Source organism: Diadema antillarum, unplaced genomic scaffold (genome assembly GCF_040938485.1).
Source record: "Diadema antillarum isolate AM-2024a unplaced genomic scaffold, OU_Dant_1.0 scf00000226, whole genome shotgun sequence".
Classification (NCBI taxonomy): domain Eukaryota; kingdom Metazoa; phylum Echinodermata; class Echinoidea; order Diadematoida; family Diadematidae; genus Diadema; species Diadema antillarum.
In genome coordinates, this window is record NW_027271115.1 from 3,893,399 (window position 1) to 3,908,630 (window position 15,232).

Sequence of the window (15,232 nt, forward strand, 5' to 3'; positions counted from 1 at the left end):
AAAGGTCAAAATTCTGTGTAGAAGTTTTGAAGCCCTCACCTAGTGCCATCACATAAAGCAAACGGAATCGAAATCGGGTTAGAAATGGCGAAGGAGTAGCATTTTGTAGCAAAATGTACAATACAGGTCAAAAATCAAGGTCAAAGGTCAAAGAAGTCAAAGGTCAAAATTCTGTGTAGCAGTTTTGAAGCCCTCACCTAGTGCCATCACATAAAGCAAACGGAATCAAAATCGGGTTAGAAATGGCGAAGGAGTAGCATTTTGTAGGCAATGTACAATATAGGTCAAAAATCAAGGTCAAAGGTCAAAGAAGTCACAGGTCAAAATTCTGTGTACAAGTTTTGAAGCCCTCACCTAGTGCCATCACATAAAGCAAACGGAATCAAAATCGGGTTAGAAATGGCGAAGGAGTAGCATTTTGAAGCAAAATGTACAATATAGGTCAAAGGTCAAGGTCAAAGGTCAAAACTGAAATTCTGTATAGAAGTTTCAAAGCTCCCATGTAGTGCTATCATATAAAGCAAACAGAATCAAAATCAGGTTAGAAATGGCGAAGGAGTAGCATTTTGAACATTTTGATCACACACGGACGCACAGACGGACGGACAGACGGACAGACGGACACACGGACACACACACGTACGGAGCCCGTTTCATAGTCCCCTGCTCGAACTGGTTCGGCGGGGACAAAAAAATATATATTTCATTATCTTCCATCGTCAAAGCTGCAGTGACAGAAGGCACATACCCGACACAGATATGACCTGGCATAGATGGCCACCAGAGGATCTCCAATTCCTCTGATCTGATTGGTCAGTCGCAGCAGAGCCTGAGAGTACTCTCTGGATGGAAAGATGTACATCACATAGATGAAAATGATGATAAAACTCTAACTTTAGACTTAAAAATTGTGCAATTTGGAACACAGTACTGTTAGAGTACAATTCTACTTGCATGATTCTCATCTATTCATTATGGAAGATGGTCCTGCAAGACATTATTTTCTTGCGTTTTTTAGAAAATTTTGGTCAAGGGTGAGTATAGAATGTACGACTGACATGACTTAGTAGATGACAGAATTTCAGAGATCTCTTTGGATTATTTATGTAGAAAGGAAAATAGCTCTAAGATTTGATAGCTGTACCAGCCATGTAGGTACAAAGTATCCTCTAGCCAACAAAAAGAGTGAAAGAAAAAGTTTACCTTTCTCACTTCGGCATGTAAAGCGGGCCTGTCATACAATGTTTACCATTAATCTACCTGCCCTGTTTTTGTTTTCTTCTTTTCTTTTTCTTTCTCGGAAGGGTGAGAACAAGATTGCTCGACGGGTGAGCATCAGCTGGGTTGCTGGGGAGTGAGACTTGATAGATCTGGCAAGTACAATGTACCTACCACATGCTGCCTTTATTCTACAATCACAACCTACTTTTATGGAAGAGAACAGTGAAGTCAAATTGTGTGAGTGAAAGTGAAAGCCCAAGTTCTGAAGGAGCATTTTATGGCATCAAAGATGAAAATGGTACAAAAAATGCAAACATACTAATTTTAGTTATATTGTCATTTTACGGCAATGTAAGCAAATGAGCAAATAATAAAAGATTAAACTTTAAACACGTGATTCTGAAGATGTCATGAAATCGTTTCATTGCATGATCCCAAATTTGATGTACCATGCTGTGTATTCATCCTCACATCTTTGGATATTAATCTCAAGAACTGCTGAATTTGGTGTTGGGTTTTTAATGAGGGATGGTAGTTGCCTGCCATGAGATTCAAGAAAAATATTTCTGGAGAATATGGATGACCCTAAAAGTTGAGTCTAAGACACCCTTCCTTCTCATCTCTTCATTTGACTTTCTAATGCTGATTTGTTTGACATAGCTGCACAGGAAGCAATAAATGCTTGAAAAGAGAGTAACCATGGGATCGAAATCTCGAAGTTCCCCCTGAAGGACCAGGCATTGGGGCTAACGTGCAGTACCCAGGGGGCACAACGTGCTATTGAAAGGGGGGCTTGAACCTGTGAATTCACGATTGACAGTCCCTGTTCGTATCTACTGAGCCACAACAGCTCCATGATAATGATATGAAAGCCTCTTACCCTTCTGTCAGAAAGCTGTAGCACTTGAGAATAGCTGTCTCAACATATCTGAGTGTCAGTTATTATTAAGGAAAGGTCACAGGTAAGCATGACCCTTACATTTTGCTCATCTTTTAGAAAGCAAGGGAAGGTTCACAAATGTGCTAGGAATGAGTTACACATATTGTGTAAAATTCCTGAAAATGTTGTGCTCTATAGAGGGTCTCACCTGGGAGATTTTGGTGAAAGAAAGTACAAATATATATATGGTGGTCTTTCTCATCATTTGAAATACACTACATCATGTCATGTTGCATAACATTAGCAAGATATCACGATGCTGCTCTGTTTTTTTTCTCCTCTGTGCCAATAGATTTATCAACTCTGAAAGTGATGATCGCAGGAGATTTGTGTAACACCATTCAATGTGTACTGTAAAACATGATATTTTCGCAGCATGAAATTTTCGCAAATTGGAGCCGACGACCTTTTTCGCGGCACGAAATTTTCGCAAGTTGCCTTTATTATTCAATGCGTATGGTGTAAACAAGAACTTTAACATGCATTTTAATTTCGCGAATCTTGGCTCTCGCGAAATTTGCAAACTTAAAATGCACATGAACATTCCTCATTTTACAGTACTAGCTTCCACAACATTCCACAAGCTTAAGGACTGATAGCATCAAGGAAGGATACAGTCGGGGGATGAGCTCCCTGATGGACGCTATCTTGAAGAACCAGTTCCGGCAGGTCTCCTTGGCGGACTCGGGCACCTGGGACGGTGAGAACTTGGTGGGGAGGACCTGGGGAGTGCTGGACCCGGGTGGTAGGTAGGTGGACTTCTTGTGGATCCTGTCGTACACCAGACGTCCTGCAACGAGAACCAGAGTCAACCACATGAGAATAGAACCTTGACCTCTCATTGTTCATGATTTCCTCTTCCACGTTTTGTTGTTGTTGTGATTTTGTTTGTTTTTTCAATCATACGAAACATTCTTAACATGTTTGTGAACCTTTTTCATCTTTTTGATCTTGCTTTCTATCTTCAGTCTCCTGAGGGCAGCGAGGTGGATCAGACAGTAAGGCTATCTGCCATCATCAAAATCAAGTAGCTCGAGTTCGGGCGTGGGTTCAAATCCCAGTGAGTCTTACTGATTAATGTTGTGTGTTAACATGTTGTCCCCTCTAGGAGAGGCAAAAACACTCTAAAAAGCCCACTGTGACTACAGAGATACGTTCCCTACCATCAATATTACCCAAATATTGTGAGGTACCCAATTCTAATCCTACACCAGGGTTGAGAGGGACAGCATGAACTAGACACCGTATCAAAATATCTTCACATTGGGCAGGACTGAGATTCAATATTATCCGACTTGGGAGTCCCGAGTCTCATCCACTTTACCACAGTGCCCTCATATATCACATCTCTGTGCTAATCTACATTGCTGACTCACCAAAAGTGTCCAGAATGTCTGTGATCAGGACATACTTGCTGGGGTAGAACTGGATGACTGAGACGTCTGCCAGCAGCTTGGAGCACTACAACATTATAAAAAAAGATCAGAAACCATGGAACATGAAAGTGCGCACGCATCGGAGGCATAAATGATACTACATTCATTTTCATGATCAATTGCCTACAGAAACCCCATGTGCTGTGCACTAAATTTATGGCGAATAACTATACACCAAAGACATGCACTGACAGCATTGCCTGTTACAAACAGGTACACTAGTGGTCTGAGTGACATGCTATCAAGAGACCATGCTAGCCTGGTTAAATTATGAAACATATTAGGACACTCCATATAGAGAGCAGACTGCAATATAAAACACCTTCTTGATTCTTAACAGGGTATTCCAATTTTCAATCAGTAACTTTTCACAAGACAAAAACAGCTCTATCCACCATACAAATTGGCCGAACAATTCGTAAGACTTGAGTTTACACTGCTCTCAATCTAATTTTCAATTTGTGCAGACATAATAAGAATGTATGCAAGTTCTATCCAATCTTCCTCCAGTGTAAGATATGAAGTGAAATTCAGGGGTGCCAATTTGATGAGAATAAGATGATTTTGGCAACATATGATCCCCAGGACTTGATGGGTTAACCAAATGAAGATATGCTTGCAGAGTCTGCAGCATGTCTGACTGAGACATGGCAAAAGCCCTCACTCAGATCCCAGACAAAGCACTATTTTGAATGAGATCTGCTGCGTCAAGGGGGCTTTCCCTCCAGTGAAGAGGAAAATGATCCCCATCTTTCATGGTAGAAAATATAGTGCAAAGCAGGAGGGAGCGGCATTCAAGTCAATGCAAGTCGAAGATCACACATCACAACATATAATCATTTGAACATCCACTCCAGCATCTAGAAGAGATACACAACCAGGGCCCTGTTGCATAAAAAGATGCATTCAAAGAGAAGTTAGAAAATCAAATGTAAGTCCGGTATAAGCCAATCGGAATTGAGTATTTAGAGAATTAGGTTTGACATTTTGACTCGAGTTCAATCTCAACTTTTATCCAACAGGACCAAGGAAACGTGTGTGGTACAAGCTTCTGACTTCCACAGGATTTGACCTCTCTTGTAATGTGATGGACCACCGACAAGGTGTGGCATTTGTTACCTGGATGGCAATCTTGAGGGCCTTGACCTTCTGGTCCTGGTCCCAGGCGTTGATGAGGGCCTGATTGAGCTCCTCGATGCGGAAGACGTACTCCTGCTGGCTGAGGTTCAGCATCTCCTTCACTGAGCCCTGGTGTTGGGGAAGCATGATCTCAATTTTGTTTAATACACCGTCCTCTCCAGTTTATGATCTCTACCACTGGGTCCTATGAGGGCGGTTCGGTTTGGTGTAAGCTCATCACACAGCTGGTGTAGCATCTCTTTTATTGAATACTGTGATATTTTTGTGTGGTGTTAAACTCTACAATCATTGTACTGTGTGGCAGCATTCCTTACACTGAGTCCTATGACGGTAACTTTGACTGGCGTTAGCTCATTACTCGGCCTAATCAAGCACAGCATCTCTTTCACACAGCCACGGGATGGGACCGTTATTTTGTGTTAAACTTTTGCAAAGTCCCTTGAACAAGCAGGTTTAGCATCTCCTTCCAAGAGACCAGCAACGGTGCTCACCTAGTGTTTACCTCCCCCACTTTTTGATCTACAACAGAAAGTTTGGTGTTCACCAATAACTGGGTCATATTAGGATGACAATGTATTTTGTCGTTGGGGGAGGAATTTGGAGGGGGGGGGGGGACTGAAAAAGAGAGAGTTAATTCAAAGGAGATGATGAATACCAGGAAGTCACTTAAATTCATAGCAAGTTCAGAATTTGATACAAGAAGGAACCCAGATAATGTTGCATCACTTTTATTGTGCTCAAGATTTCATTTATGTTAAAAAAGAGGCTATATCAAGCAGGGAATGTACCTGTAAACATACAAAAGTGAACCCTTCAAGACATTGACATACACCTGCTTATCATAATAAACCTGTAATCAAATACTCAAGCCAAGAGCACACGTAGCAACATGAATTCATACTAAACTGAACAACCTTACTGTTCACTCATCAAGTCCCATGCAGCATTTTCACTGCAAATGTAAACTGACCTCCTCAAAGTCGTCTAGTTGTTCCAGTCTGTTTTTCATCTTGTCCGACACACTTCCCTGGGCTACTTGGGTCTTCACAGCCACTGGGGGAAAAATGAACAAAGAAACATAAACAAATCGATACCTACAAATCCTTTTGTCCTGCAAATAAAAGGTCATACATCAAGCATCATGCTAACATACTTGCAGGATGGGCAGCTGTTGTTGCCACAAATTGTATACTTTATCTGCACATAAGAGCATTAGAATTTATAAATTTTATACAGATACAATCAGCAGGAATCCTATAAAATGCACTACAGAAAAATACATACATTGTACTTGCCTTTCTCTCTATCTGCTGGTGACAAAAAGCTCTGGAAAGAAATGAATACAGAAAGAAACAAAAATAATGTACGAAGACAATTAAGCCTTAATAGCAAATTATGTGTAACTGCGAAACATGCTGTCATTCAAATTTACTTTCCCAGAAATTTAAGACTCCTATCAAACAGCCACATTCCTATGACTGAAAAATATTTTGACACTGGAAAGCAAATTTATCCAGCCTTGTGTCTTTTTTTTCCCTTCTAAAATATATATTTCCACGAAAGATTGCATTCTCTTGGTCAACACCCTGATCTTGATATACTGGCAATATAATCAGAATTTCAATCTGTAAGACCCTCTTGAAATTCAAGTACTTTCTTTCAGTTTAACCTGTTAAGGACAAGTCCGGGCAAGTGTCTATGAGAAATGTGTGTTATAGCAAAGTCAACCCGTCCTCGACGAGTTAACATACTGGTCAATCCAGAGTTAGAAGACACAAGAATGCTATCAAGCTCTTGTGTAACAGCAAACGTGTGAGTGAAAAGAAAGATATGGTACAATTCTTCTTCTGCTTCAACTTGCAATAAGACCATCATTGCTACCAATCAAAGATACTTTTCAACTATTATCAGGGACGGATCCAGAAATTCAGTGAAGGGGAGGTGCCTTAAAGTGAAAACTAAGTTTCGGTAAGTGCTTGAGAACCCGTCTAGCACCATTTCATTTTTTCTTGCAATATATCGAAAGAGTCCACTAAGAAACTTACCTGGCTGACGCGGTTTGCCGGAATGATGAGTTGGTTTGGAGTATTTTGAGAAAAATAATAATAGTAGGAAAACCGACTTTTATTCCAGAAGGCTCTAGACTAACTCGGTCTCGGGAAAAATTCGACACTTCTTCATACAATTCACACGCAGTTCGTGATCGCCACATTCTACTGGCCACTGCATAATACCAAATGAGGCCTAACTGAATGGACAGGAAAGTGCGTGCTAACGTATTACGTAAATCCTGTACAAAACAAAACAAAAATGACAGCGCGCGGTCCTCAGTTGCTGAGACGCGCGGTCTTTGGAGTTTTTGTTGTTGTTTATCAAGCGCCTTTGATTGTTTTAGAGGTGCTTGATAGGCGCACACTAATTTTGCATGCGCGCAAAAGAGGTTTTTGATGCGCGCGTTGTAACAACTCGGACCATTACTGCGAGTAGCCTGAACACGAAGCGCTAGTTTATACAGGGCGCTCCCATATAGGACAACACTGTACACAGAGGGACAACCATTACAACTCATCCCGCCGTCATCAAAGCGAAGCCAAGTTATCCTCGAGTCCGAGTTTAGCCTGACCCCGTTCGGGTAAGTAGGGTTGCCTGAACCTTTTTGGTTAATATTTCGCATTTTCGTCGTTACCCATCGAATATCTTGTTATAACATCGTTATCCTGCACATTTCCTAAGCATACGTTCACATTTGGGAGCGAAATTTGACAACTTTTGCAGTCGTACCAGAACTTTGTTTGGGCTTTAATACAAAATTAAAGGGGGCGCATGCTCCCCTCCCCCATTTTTTTCTTTTTATTTCTTTTGTTTGAACAAGAATTAAAGGGGGGCCTGCCCCTGGTGCACCCCCGTCTGGATCTGCCACTGATTATTCACAAGTAGCATGGACAGAGATAAGAAGTGCAGCACTCACCGTTGTAATGGAGAGCTTTTCTGACGTGGTGTATTTTCCGAGGATTCCCGCCTTCTTGCTGGACCATGGTTCAAAGGAGTCATCAAGATCCTGTGGTGCTGATTTGGAAGTTGATTGTGCCTGAAGTGAAAAGCCATTACAGAGTATCAGTATTACATTGTCACTGCCCCAACTGCCTAAAACAATACGGAGACTCTATTAACAGAAATGACAGAGATCAGTCTACTTTGCCAGACGTTAACTCCCTGCATCATAGTACATAGAATTTGGTGGAAAAACCAATGCTTACATTGTGGATTCCAGTGACCAATATGATATGGTATACATATGTACATGTATGTACGTACTCTTAGTCTCAGTCGGCATGAGGGTTATAGCATATCATACAACATCTATATACATGTAGATCCTTGTCATTTGATTGGTTGTTTGATATTGATCATTTGTCCCATTTTTCTATTATGTTATCATTCGTGCAATTGTGGAATCTGTCACTCATTATTTCTCAAATGTAAGAGTATCTTCACAATTGTTTACACTGTGTAAAATTTGATGCTTCTAATATATTTTATTTCCTGTGTACACTATGCTTGACTGCTTTCCAATAATTTTGGAGGAAATAGAATGAAGTAGAATGGAGAGTACGTAATTTCGGAGGGAAAAGTAGGAATTCAAGAATCAAGATTTCTAAATTCAAATGATTTTAATGCAAAATTCAAATGATTTTAATGCATGAATATAAAAAATTTAGGCTGAGTAAGTGTGTGAAAAAAAAAGAAGAGTGGACTGCCACTCACTGAATCCTTGGTAGAAGAGCCAAGTGAGGATGACAGTGGGTCCGACAGAGGGTCCGCCTTGGGCTTGGCCGCTGCGGCAGCAGCAAACATGGAGAGGGGGTCGGAGCCTTCCAGGGCGCTGCTCAGGGGGTCAGTGAGGGACGACGGCTTCTTGGCAGGCTCCTGCTGCTTGGGTCCTCCGCTGGTGCTGCCGCGGCCAGACTTGCGGAGCTTTGCGTCAGCCACGTGCACCTGGGATTCAGGAGAGTGGCGATATAGTCGACTCTCAGCAAATGAATACTCCTTGACAGCATTTCAAGAGTGTAGTCAAACTGATGATCTATAAGATCTGCATGATATATTGATGGTGCTACACAGTTACTGCTGTGGCACTCACAGGAAGCTTTTACCATAATGACATCAAAGAGCATGGGGAAGACACAAAAAGAAGAGAGTGGAATTCAAAGGGCTGTGTACAACATAAAGGCCATGACTGACTCTTAATCACGGTTTTGTGTTATCATCTTATTATGTTGTGTAGCATCACTGAAGGACAGTAAGAGCAGTAAGTATGACAGTAAGAGCCAGCAATTTCCGCATACACATCAAAGCAGTGTTTCAATAAAATCTGAGGCAAATTTAGAGATAAGAAGCAAGAAATGCCAATCTGTATGTGAATAAATCATCCTACATAGTTTTTCATTGCCTACTCAAAAGGATAGCATACCTAAGAGCCCTTGTGCATTACCCATGATATATTTAGTTTACAAAAGACACGAAAGTACCACTGCATGCATTTTCCAGAGTGTGATTACTTGAACAATTTCAGGAGATTTATCACATTGATGTCACAATAACACTAATCTACTATTTTGTCTAGCTGGACTAATCGGGCAGCAATTTCTATATGGGGCTATCTGGAATTTGCAGGATCTTGCTCTAAGTTTTCAGGTTGAATTGTGTATTTGCTATGCTGCTGCTATTTTAAAATGCCTTCTCTTTCGGGTACACTATTCTCCTCGAATGATTTCAGCTGCTGGGTCATCAGTCGTGGGCATTCCTACCGTGATTGGTTTCAGGGGGTGATCTGTGGTGATCTCTCCCTTCAGGAGACGACCTCTCTTCTCCGCCTCATAGTCCCTCGGACGAGCTAGCCTGTGGAACGATGTAAGGGAAAAGAACTTTGTGAAAGCATGTTGCTCTCAATATGGCCTCATAGCTAGCTTGAGTCATCGTGCTATGCCTCATTAGGATGCTCTGATTTTTGGGCAAAAAGTACACCTCTATGATCTACTATTGTAGATCTACTACTAGGCCCCTTCGAAAAAATATAATAAATCCATGATGATTTGAATCATGTTCTAGAATCTAAGTCATAAATTGTTAGACGTTCAGGCAAACATTTGACAGTAGATACGACATTGCTTCTCATTTTGAAAACCGACGCATTTTCATATGTACACTAGATGAAAAAGTGATCTCAGTTTAATACAATGCATGTAGCTCAAAAAGTATACATCACCAAGGAAACGCGACATGCAGACGAAGATCTCCTTCAAGGTGACCTCCAGTGCCTTACCAACTGGGAAGACAGCTGGGACATAAAGTTCTATCCAGCTTAAAGCTCCTCCCTGCCAGTCACCAGGAGTAGACACCCATTACTGCCAGCATACCACCTACATTTGTACGGTACATAGCCACACTCTGGATAAGGTCACATGTGCATATCAAGGGGTGACCGTCCAGCAGAACATAAGCTGGGACACCATATCAATGAAATCTACAATAAAGCAAGCACAACACTGGGCTTCCTCAGAAGAAATCTAAAAATAAGTTCCAGTAAGATCAAGGAAAGAGCTTTAACACCTTTGTAAGACCAGCACTTGAGTATGCCTCCCGTATTTCGGACCCTGCTACTCAGAAGAACATCAATGTCTAATGAGCTAGAGTCTGTACAGAGACGAGCTGCTGGCTTTATTCCAAACAGGTACCATTTAACACATCAACTTCTAAGTGTCAGCCAGATGATCAAGATCCTTATTGGCTGGCAGTCCCTGGAACACCGTGGGACGATCTTGTGTCTCTCCATGCTCTTTGACTTTTTAGGATCCACAATGACCTTACCCACTGCCCAATGATCAAATCAAAACTCCTCCCACAATACACTAGTAACCTTCGTCAACAGCGCTCTCACAGCAAACAATAGTTCCAGCTTGTCGCCTGCAGAACGCAATACACACTGTAACACAGGGCCAGCCAGGGCCGGGAAGAGGGGGGGGGGGGGGGGGGGGGCATTTAATAATGGCCCCAACCAAGATCTCTGCAAGAATCAGCTTGGTTGTCACACCACTCAGGCTGCATCCTCTGTCCTGCAATGGTGCTGAAGAATTACGGCACCAAGGAGCGGAAGGAAACCGTTATCTAGGGCCATCACAGAGAGCATGGACTGGTTCTGTCTCTCCGAGCCGTCATCGTGAAGCGAAGCCTTGCCACCAAGATGTGGGGCAAGATAGACGGAGATGACCACGGCATCAGCGGCCAGGCATGCTGGATCCCCAGTACCACCTCTGGCAAGTATAAACTGGTGTTTGTCAACGCCGACGTTACTCAAGAGTACCAAGGCACCACAGCCCTCGTGGCCGACCGGAACACCAAAGGTCTGGCGATCGATAACGGAGGCAAGTTCGATATCATAGACGAGGTCGACACGGGAAGATGCCCGATTACGGAAGTGAGACTCGTATCTGGGGGGTGCCTTCCATTTCTTCTCCCTCTATCTATCCCTGTTCTTTCTCTCTATCAATGACCTCTTATTTTTGTTGTGTGGCTCCCGGGATAGTAGTGTATATATATATATGTATATCTTCAGTTTCTGGGCCAGCCTTGCCCGAGGCTCTCCCTGTAATACATTGTATGTCTTAGCCAAGTGAGTTATTGTATCTGTTCTGTTAATGGATCACCCAAGTGATGTGATTGTACATGTTTGTAATATTAGGGGAGAGCCCCAAAAGGACGAAAAAAAAAAAAAAAAAAAACTGGAACAGCCTCCCAGAGGAAAGAGTGGCTGCTCCAACCCGTGACACATTGTCAAGCCTCACAAGAAGGGTTAGCAAATAAGTAACACCATCATGAGGCATTTGTTTCTTTGTTTTTTTTAAGAAAAAAAAAAGGAGTTAAAATTGTAACGTTGATTGTTTAATGTTACTTTGTATTCTGGGTTCTGAAAATGAAATGTTACATTAATTTACAATACAGAGACACCACAGTCAGACTCATTCAGAGTAGGATCTAGACCCGTCTAGACTAGTTTCTACTATTCACTAAATTTACACTCTAGTCTAGAGTCTAGACTTCTGTAGTTCTAGTAGGCCTACCAAGTAGACAACCCAAGACAGTTTAAATAGCAATTTAAAAGGTCAATGCAGGATAGGGCAAGCTTTGTCTGCATCCCTAGTAGCATGATAATCAACTTATTGATTGTGAGCATCTTCATCTTCGGCAAGATAAGACAAGAGAAACGTAGGACTAGGTCAGGAAAAAGCACACAGCAACTACAGCACAGGCTAGGAACAAATTCTTGGTCCAGCACAAAACACAATAGCTGGGACTACAATAGTACCGCCCATCGTATCTTGACACGTTACCCTCGGCATCACTCTGCCCCTTATTTCCACGAAAATTTGGGGAAAGGGAATGAAACTAGCAATAAGTTTCGAAAAACACCACATTATGGTTTCAACTGCAAAGGCCACGAAAAAAAAGGAAGTTTAAAATGAAGGCTGTAGATACGTACCACTCGTAGGTCGCCATCTTCACCGGCCGACTTTGGCGTCTTCGATCAGGTGAGGACTGTTGTCTTTGTTTTATGGTGTGGAGGTGGAGCTGTAGCTCGGCTCGTAGTCGGTGGATAGATCGGCGCGGCGGCGCGCGGCGCGGCGGAGGCGTGGGGCAATAGGATTCCGAGGGCGTGAATTTATTCTGGGTCTCGTGAGCTAAGAATTAGCGTTTGGCGTGCGTGGTCACGATTGCGCAGAAGAGTCATGTCACGATCATGTCAGTGTTGCAAGGGTTTTTTGAAATATTTTACAAAGCACCGGACGTCATTACAATTTTTCACTTCTTTTCTTCTTCTTTTTTTTTTTAAACGAAGGAACAAATGCTTCTTTGACAATCACCGTTGGCGGACGGCCGTACGGATATAATAGCTATGAAAACAAACAAACAAATAAACAAACAAATAAACAAACAAACAAACAAACAAACTAACTAACTAACTAACTAACTAACTAACAAACAACTAACCAATTTAACAGCAAAGATTTATAAAGAAATATCGCCTATCAGAACATTTGACATCCCCGAGGAATATCAGGATAATTACCCCCCCCCCCCCCCCCCCGCCGCCAGGCCTACATGTGTACGTGATGAGGTTGGAGGAAAGTACTATTTTTTAAAAAAAAATTAGGGTATAGAGTTTGGTTTATGGTTAAGATTAGGGTCAGGATTAGGATTATATAGGGTCAGGGGAAGGAAAGGGGTAATTGCCCAGAGGGTAATTGCCCTAGACCCCCCCCCCCCTCCACCTCCGTTGAAGTGCGTATAAAGCGTTGAGGGAACGTGATTGTCTCAAGGTGAAAGTACACCGACTGTCAACGGACTCTCAAGTGTTATATATATATTATAACGATCGACGGAGCAATATTTCAGAGTGATTTGTTATATTGCATGGTCTATGTAAACATACATATTACTTTATTCTTAGCCCCGTCGGCTGTCAGTCAGATTGTGGACTCATATTACCCGGTGTAGTGACGTACTATACCACTGCATGCAAGCAATATAACGATTTCTTCACCAAAAGTGATATTCATTATATTTGGTGAGAGAGCTTTTGGAAAAATGACACCGGCATTATGAAACATTCTCTCAGTGCTCCTTAACCAACAGTAGACATATTTGTTCATATTACAGATTCAAATCTGTGCTAAACTTTACTGACATCTTTTGGATAACAATTTTTGATGATGTTACTGTTAAGGTCCATATTATATGAACGCTGAATTTCATTTTTTTTTTCATCACATGGTGTTATGATGGGTTTATTTTGGAACTGATGATGATGATGATGATGATCATCATCATCATTATTATCATTGTTATTTCAATCCTCGCTGCATTGAACAGGCCGTGACTGCATATATTGACCAATCACCGCCCAGTATGTTGGCCGTAAAATCATAATGATATTCCATCCCCGAAGTTGTTGCTACTTAATGAAAGATTCTGTGGCACCGAATTCATACCAGTCGAATGAAATTTCACACTAATAATAGCGGTGGGCGTATATTGAATGTCAATCAATTTACGGGCATATAGCTCATTTCATCAAACTCGATTCTCCTTGAAGAGAATACAAAATGATGCTCGGGTTAAAAAGGTGGAACCTTCACAAACCCATGTGTCACCATAATGGATTAGCACTAAATTTCCAACATGCAAGTTTCCCTTGTATTGTCCAGTGAGAAGCTTTTGTGGTTTCTGTCCGTATCAATGACAAACACACTCTCTCCTTCGTCTATTGTTTCTATTTCTTGTTGTTATTCTTCTGAGAAATAAAGGTTGTCTCTGAAACATTTTTATGTCTTCAATATACGATGTTTTGCACTTCTCTAATGCCCGCATCGGGCCGCAAAGACTGGGTCTGTCCCAAGGTTTCTGCAAAATCAGGACTGAAATTGTTATGATAAGATAAGAATGACTGCTCCGTATGATGTTGTAATTAATCAGTGCTGAAATGACTATTGATTCATTACTTTATGCTGATTCACCGCTGTGGATAAGAGCTGAACGAAAACGGCACAGGGAAAATGAAAACAGTATATCAAATATTGACATTGCCACAAGTTTATTACTGACAAGTATTACAGACATCAATTCCATCGACGAGGAATACATTGGTGTATGGTGTCGAACGAATAAGTGCCAAAATATATGATGATGACAAAACTGATGTAACAGGTATACGCATTCGTACACGGGTGTCGTTGTAATAACGGAGTACGTCATTTATACGATCATAGGAAGTCTATATGAATTGTAGAGACTATTCAATAAATTCATATCAAAAAGGACTAAGCCAGATGAAGGACTCGGGCCTAAACTATAGCTGTGTAAGACTAGCGTCATATCAATTACATGAATTAGATTTATACTATTTGTCTTCAGTTAAGAAGTCCCGTTTTTATTTAGGGCCCAAATAATGATATCAAATTCAATTTGGCAAGGAAAATCTGAATGATTGTAAGACGAGTGTGTAAGACTATAATCATGTTATCTTAGATAACAGGTATGCATCGTTTCAATAGACATTGACATTCAAAGTCGTGTCATCATTATTATCTGTATTCCATATTGCTGACGGACAATGAAAGGACCTGCCGTGGTTTTTCTCCAATGATTGTCAATGTAAATGAAAGGAATAAGCTTCATTATATATTTCATGAAAAAAAGGATGGGACATACAAACTAGCAAAATAGAAAACAAAAGTAATATGAAGTGAATCTGTAGACAATTTTGACATAACGGTATATATTTATGCTAATATCAGTGCATATTTCTAAGTAGAAAAAGAAAGTTTGCATTTCTTTGTCCACAGGGCTTGAACAAAGGACAAATAAACAACTGAAAATAGTTTAGAATAATTATAACAACAGCGATGATAGCGAGTTTATATATTATGTAATACAATTA

The 15,232-nt window shown here is 41.2% G+C and overlaps 1 protein-coding gene across 1 annotated transcript in view; it reads right to left on the reverse strand.

Annotated features, from left to right (window-relative positions):
- LOC139724729 (VPS35 endosomal protein-sorting factor-like) overlaps nt 1–12,296 on the reverse strand; it is a 30,748-nt gene extending 18,452 nt beyond the window's left edge. The window contains exons 1-11 of the mRNA XM_071635851.1: nt 12,275–12,296; nt 9,546–9,636; nt 8,503–8,733; nt 7,706–7,825; nt 6,033–6,063; nt 5,708–5,790; nt 4,717–4,845; nt 3,538–3,622; nt 2,777–2,951; nt 2,102–2,149; nt 749–842 (exon numbers count right to left, since the gene is read on the reverse strand). Of these exons, the coding sequence (XP_071491952.1) occupies nt 749–842; nt 2,102–2,149; nt 2,777–2,951; nt 3,538–3,622; nt 4,717–4,845; nt 5,708–5,790; nt 6,033–6,063; nt 7,706–7,825; nt 8,503–8,733; nt 9,546–9,636; nt 12,275–12,291 (1,104 nt within the window). The 5' untranslated portion in view covers nt 12,292–12,296. The remainder of the gene's footprint in view (nt 1–748; nt 843–2,101; nt 2,150–2,776; nt 2,952–3,537; nt 3,623–4,716; nt 4,846–5,707; nt 5,791–6,032; nt 6,064–7,705; nt 7,826–8,502; nt 8,734–9,545; nt 9,637–12,274) is intronic.
- Nucleotides 12,297–15,232: the final 2,936 nt, after the last annotated feature.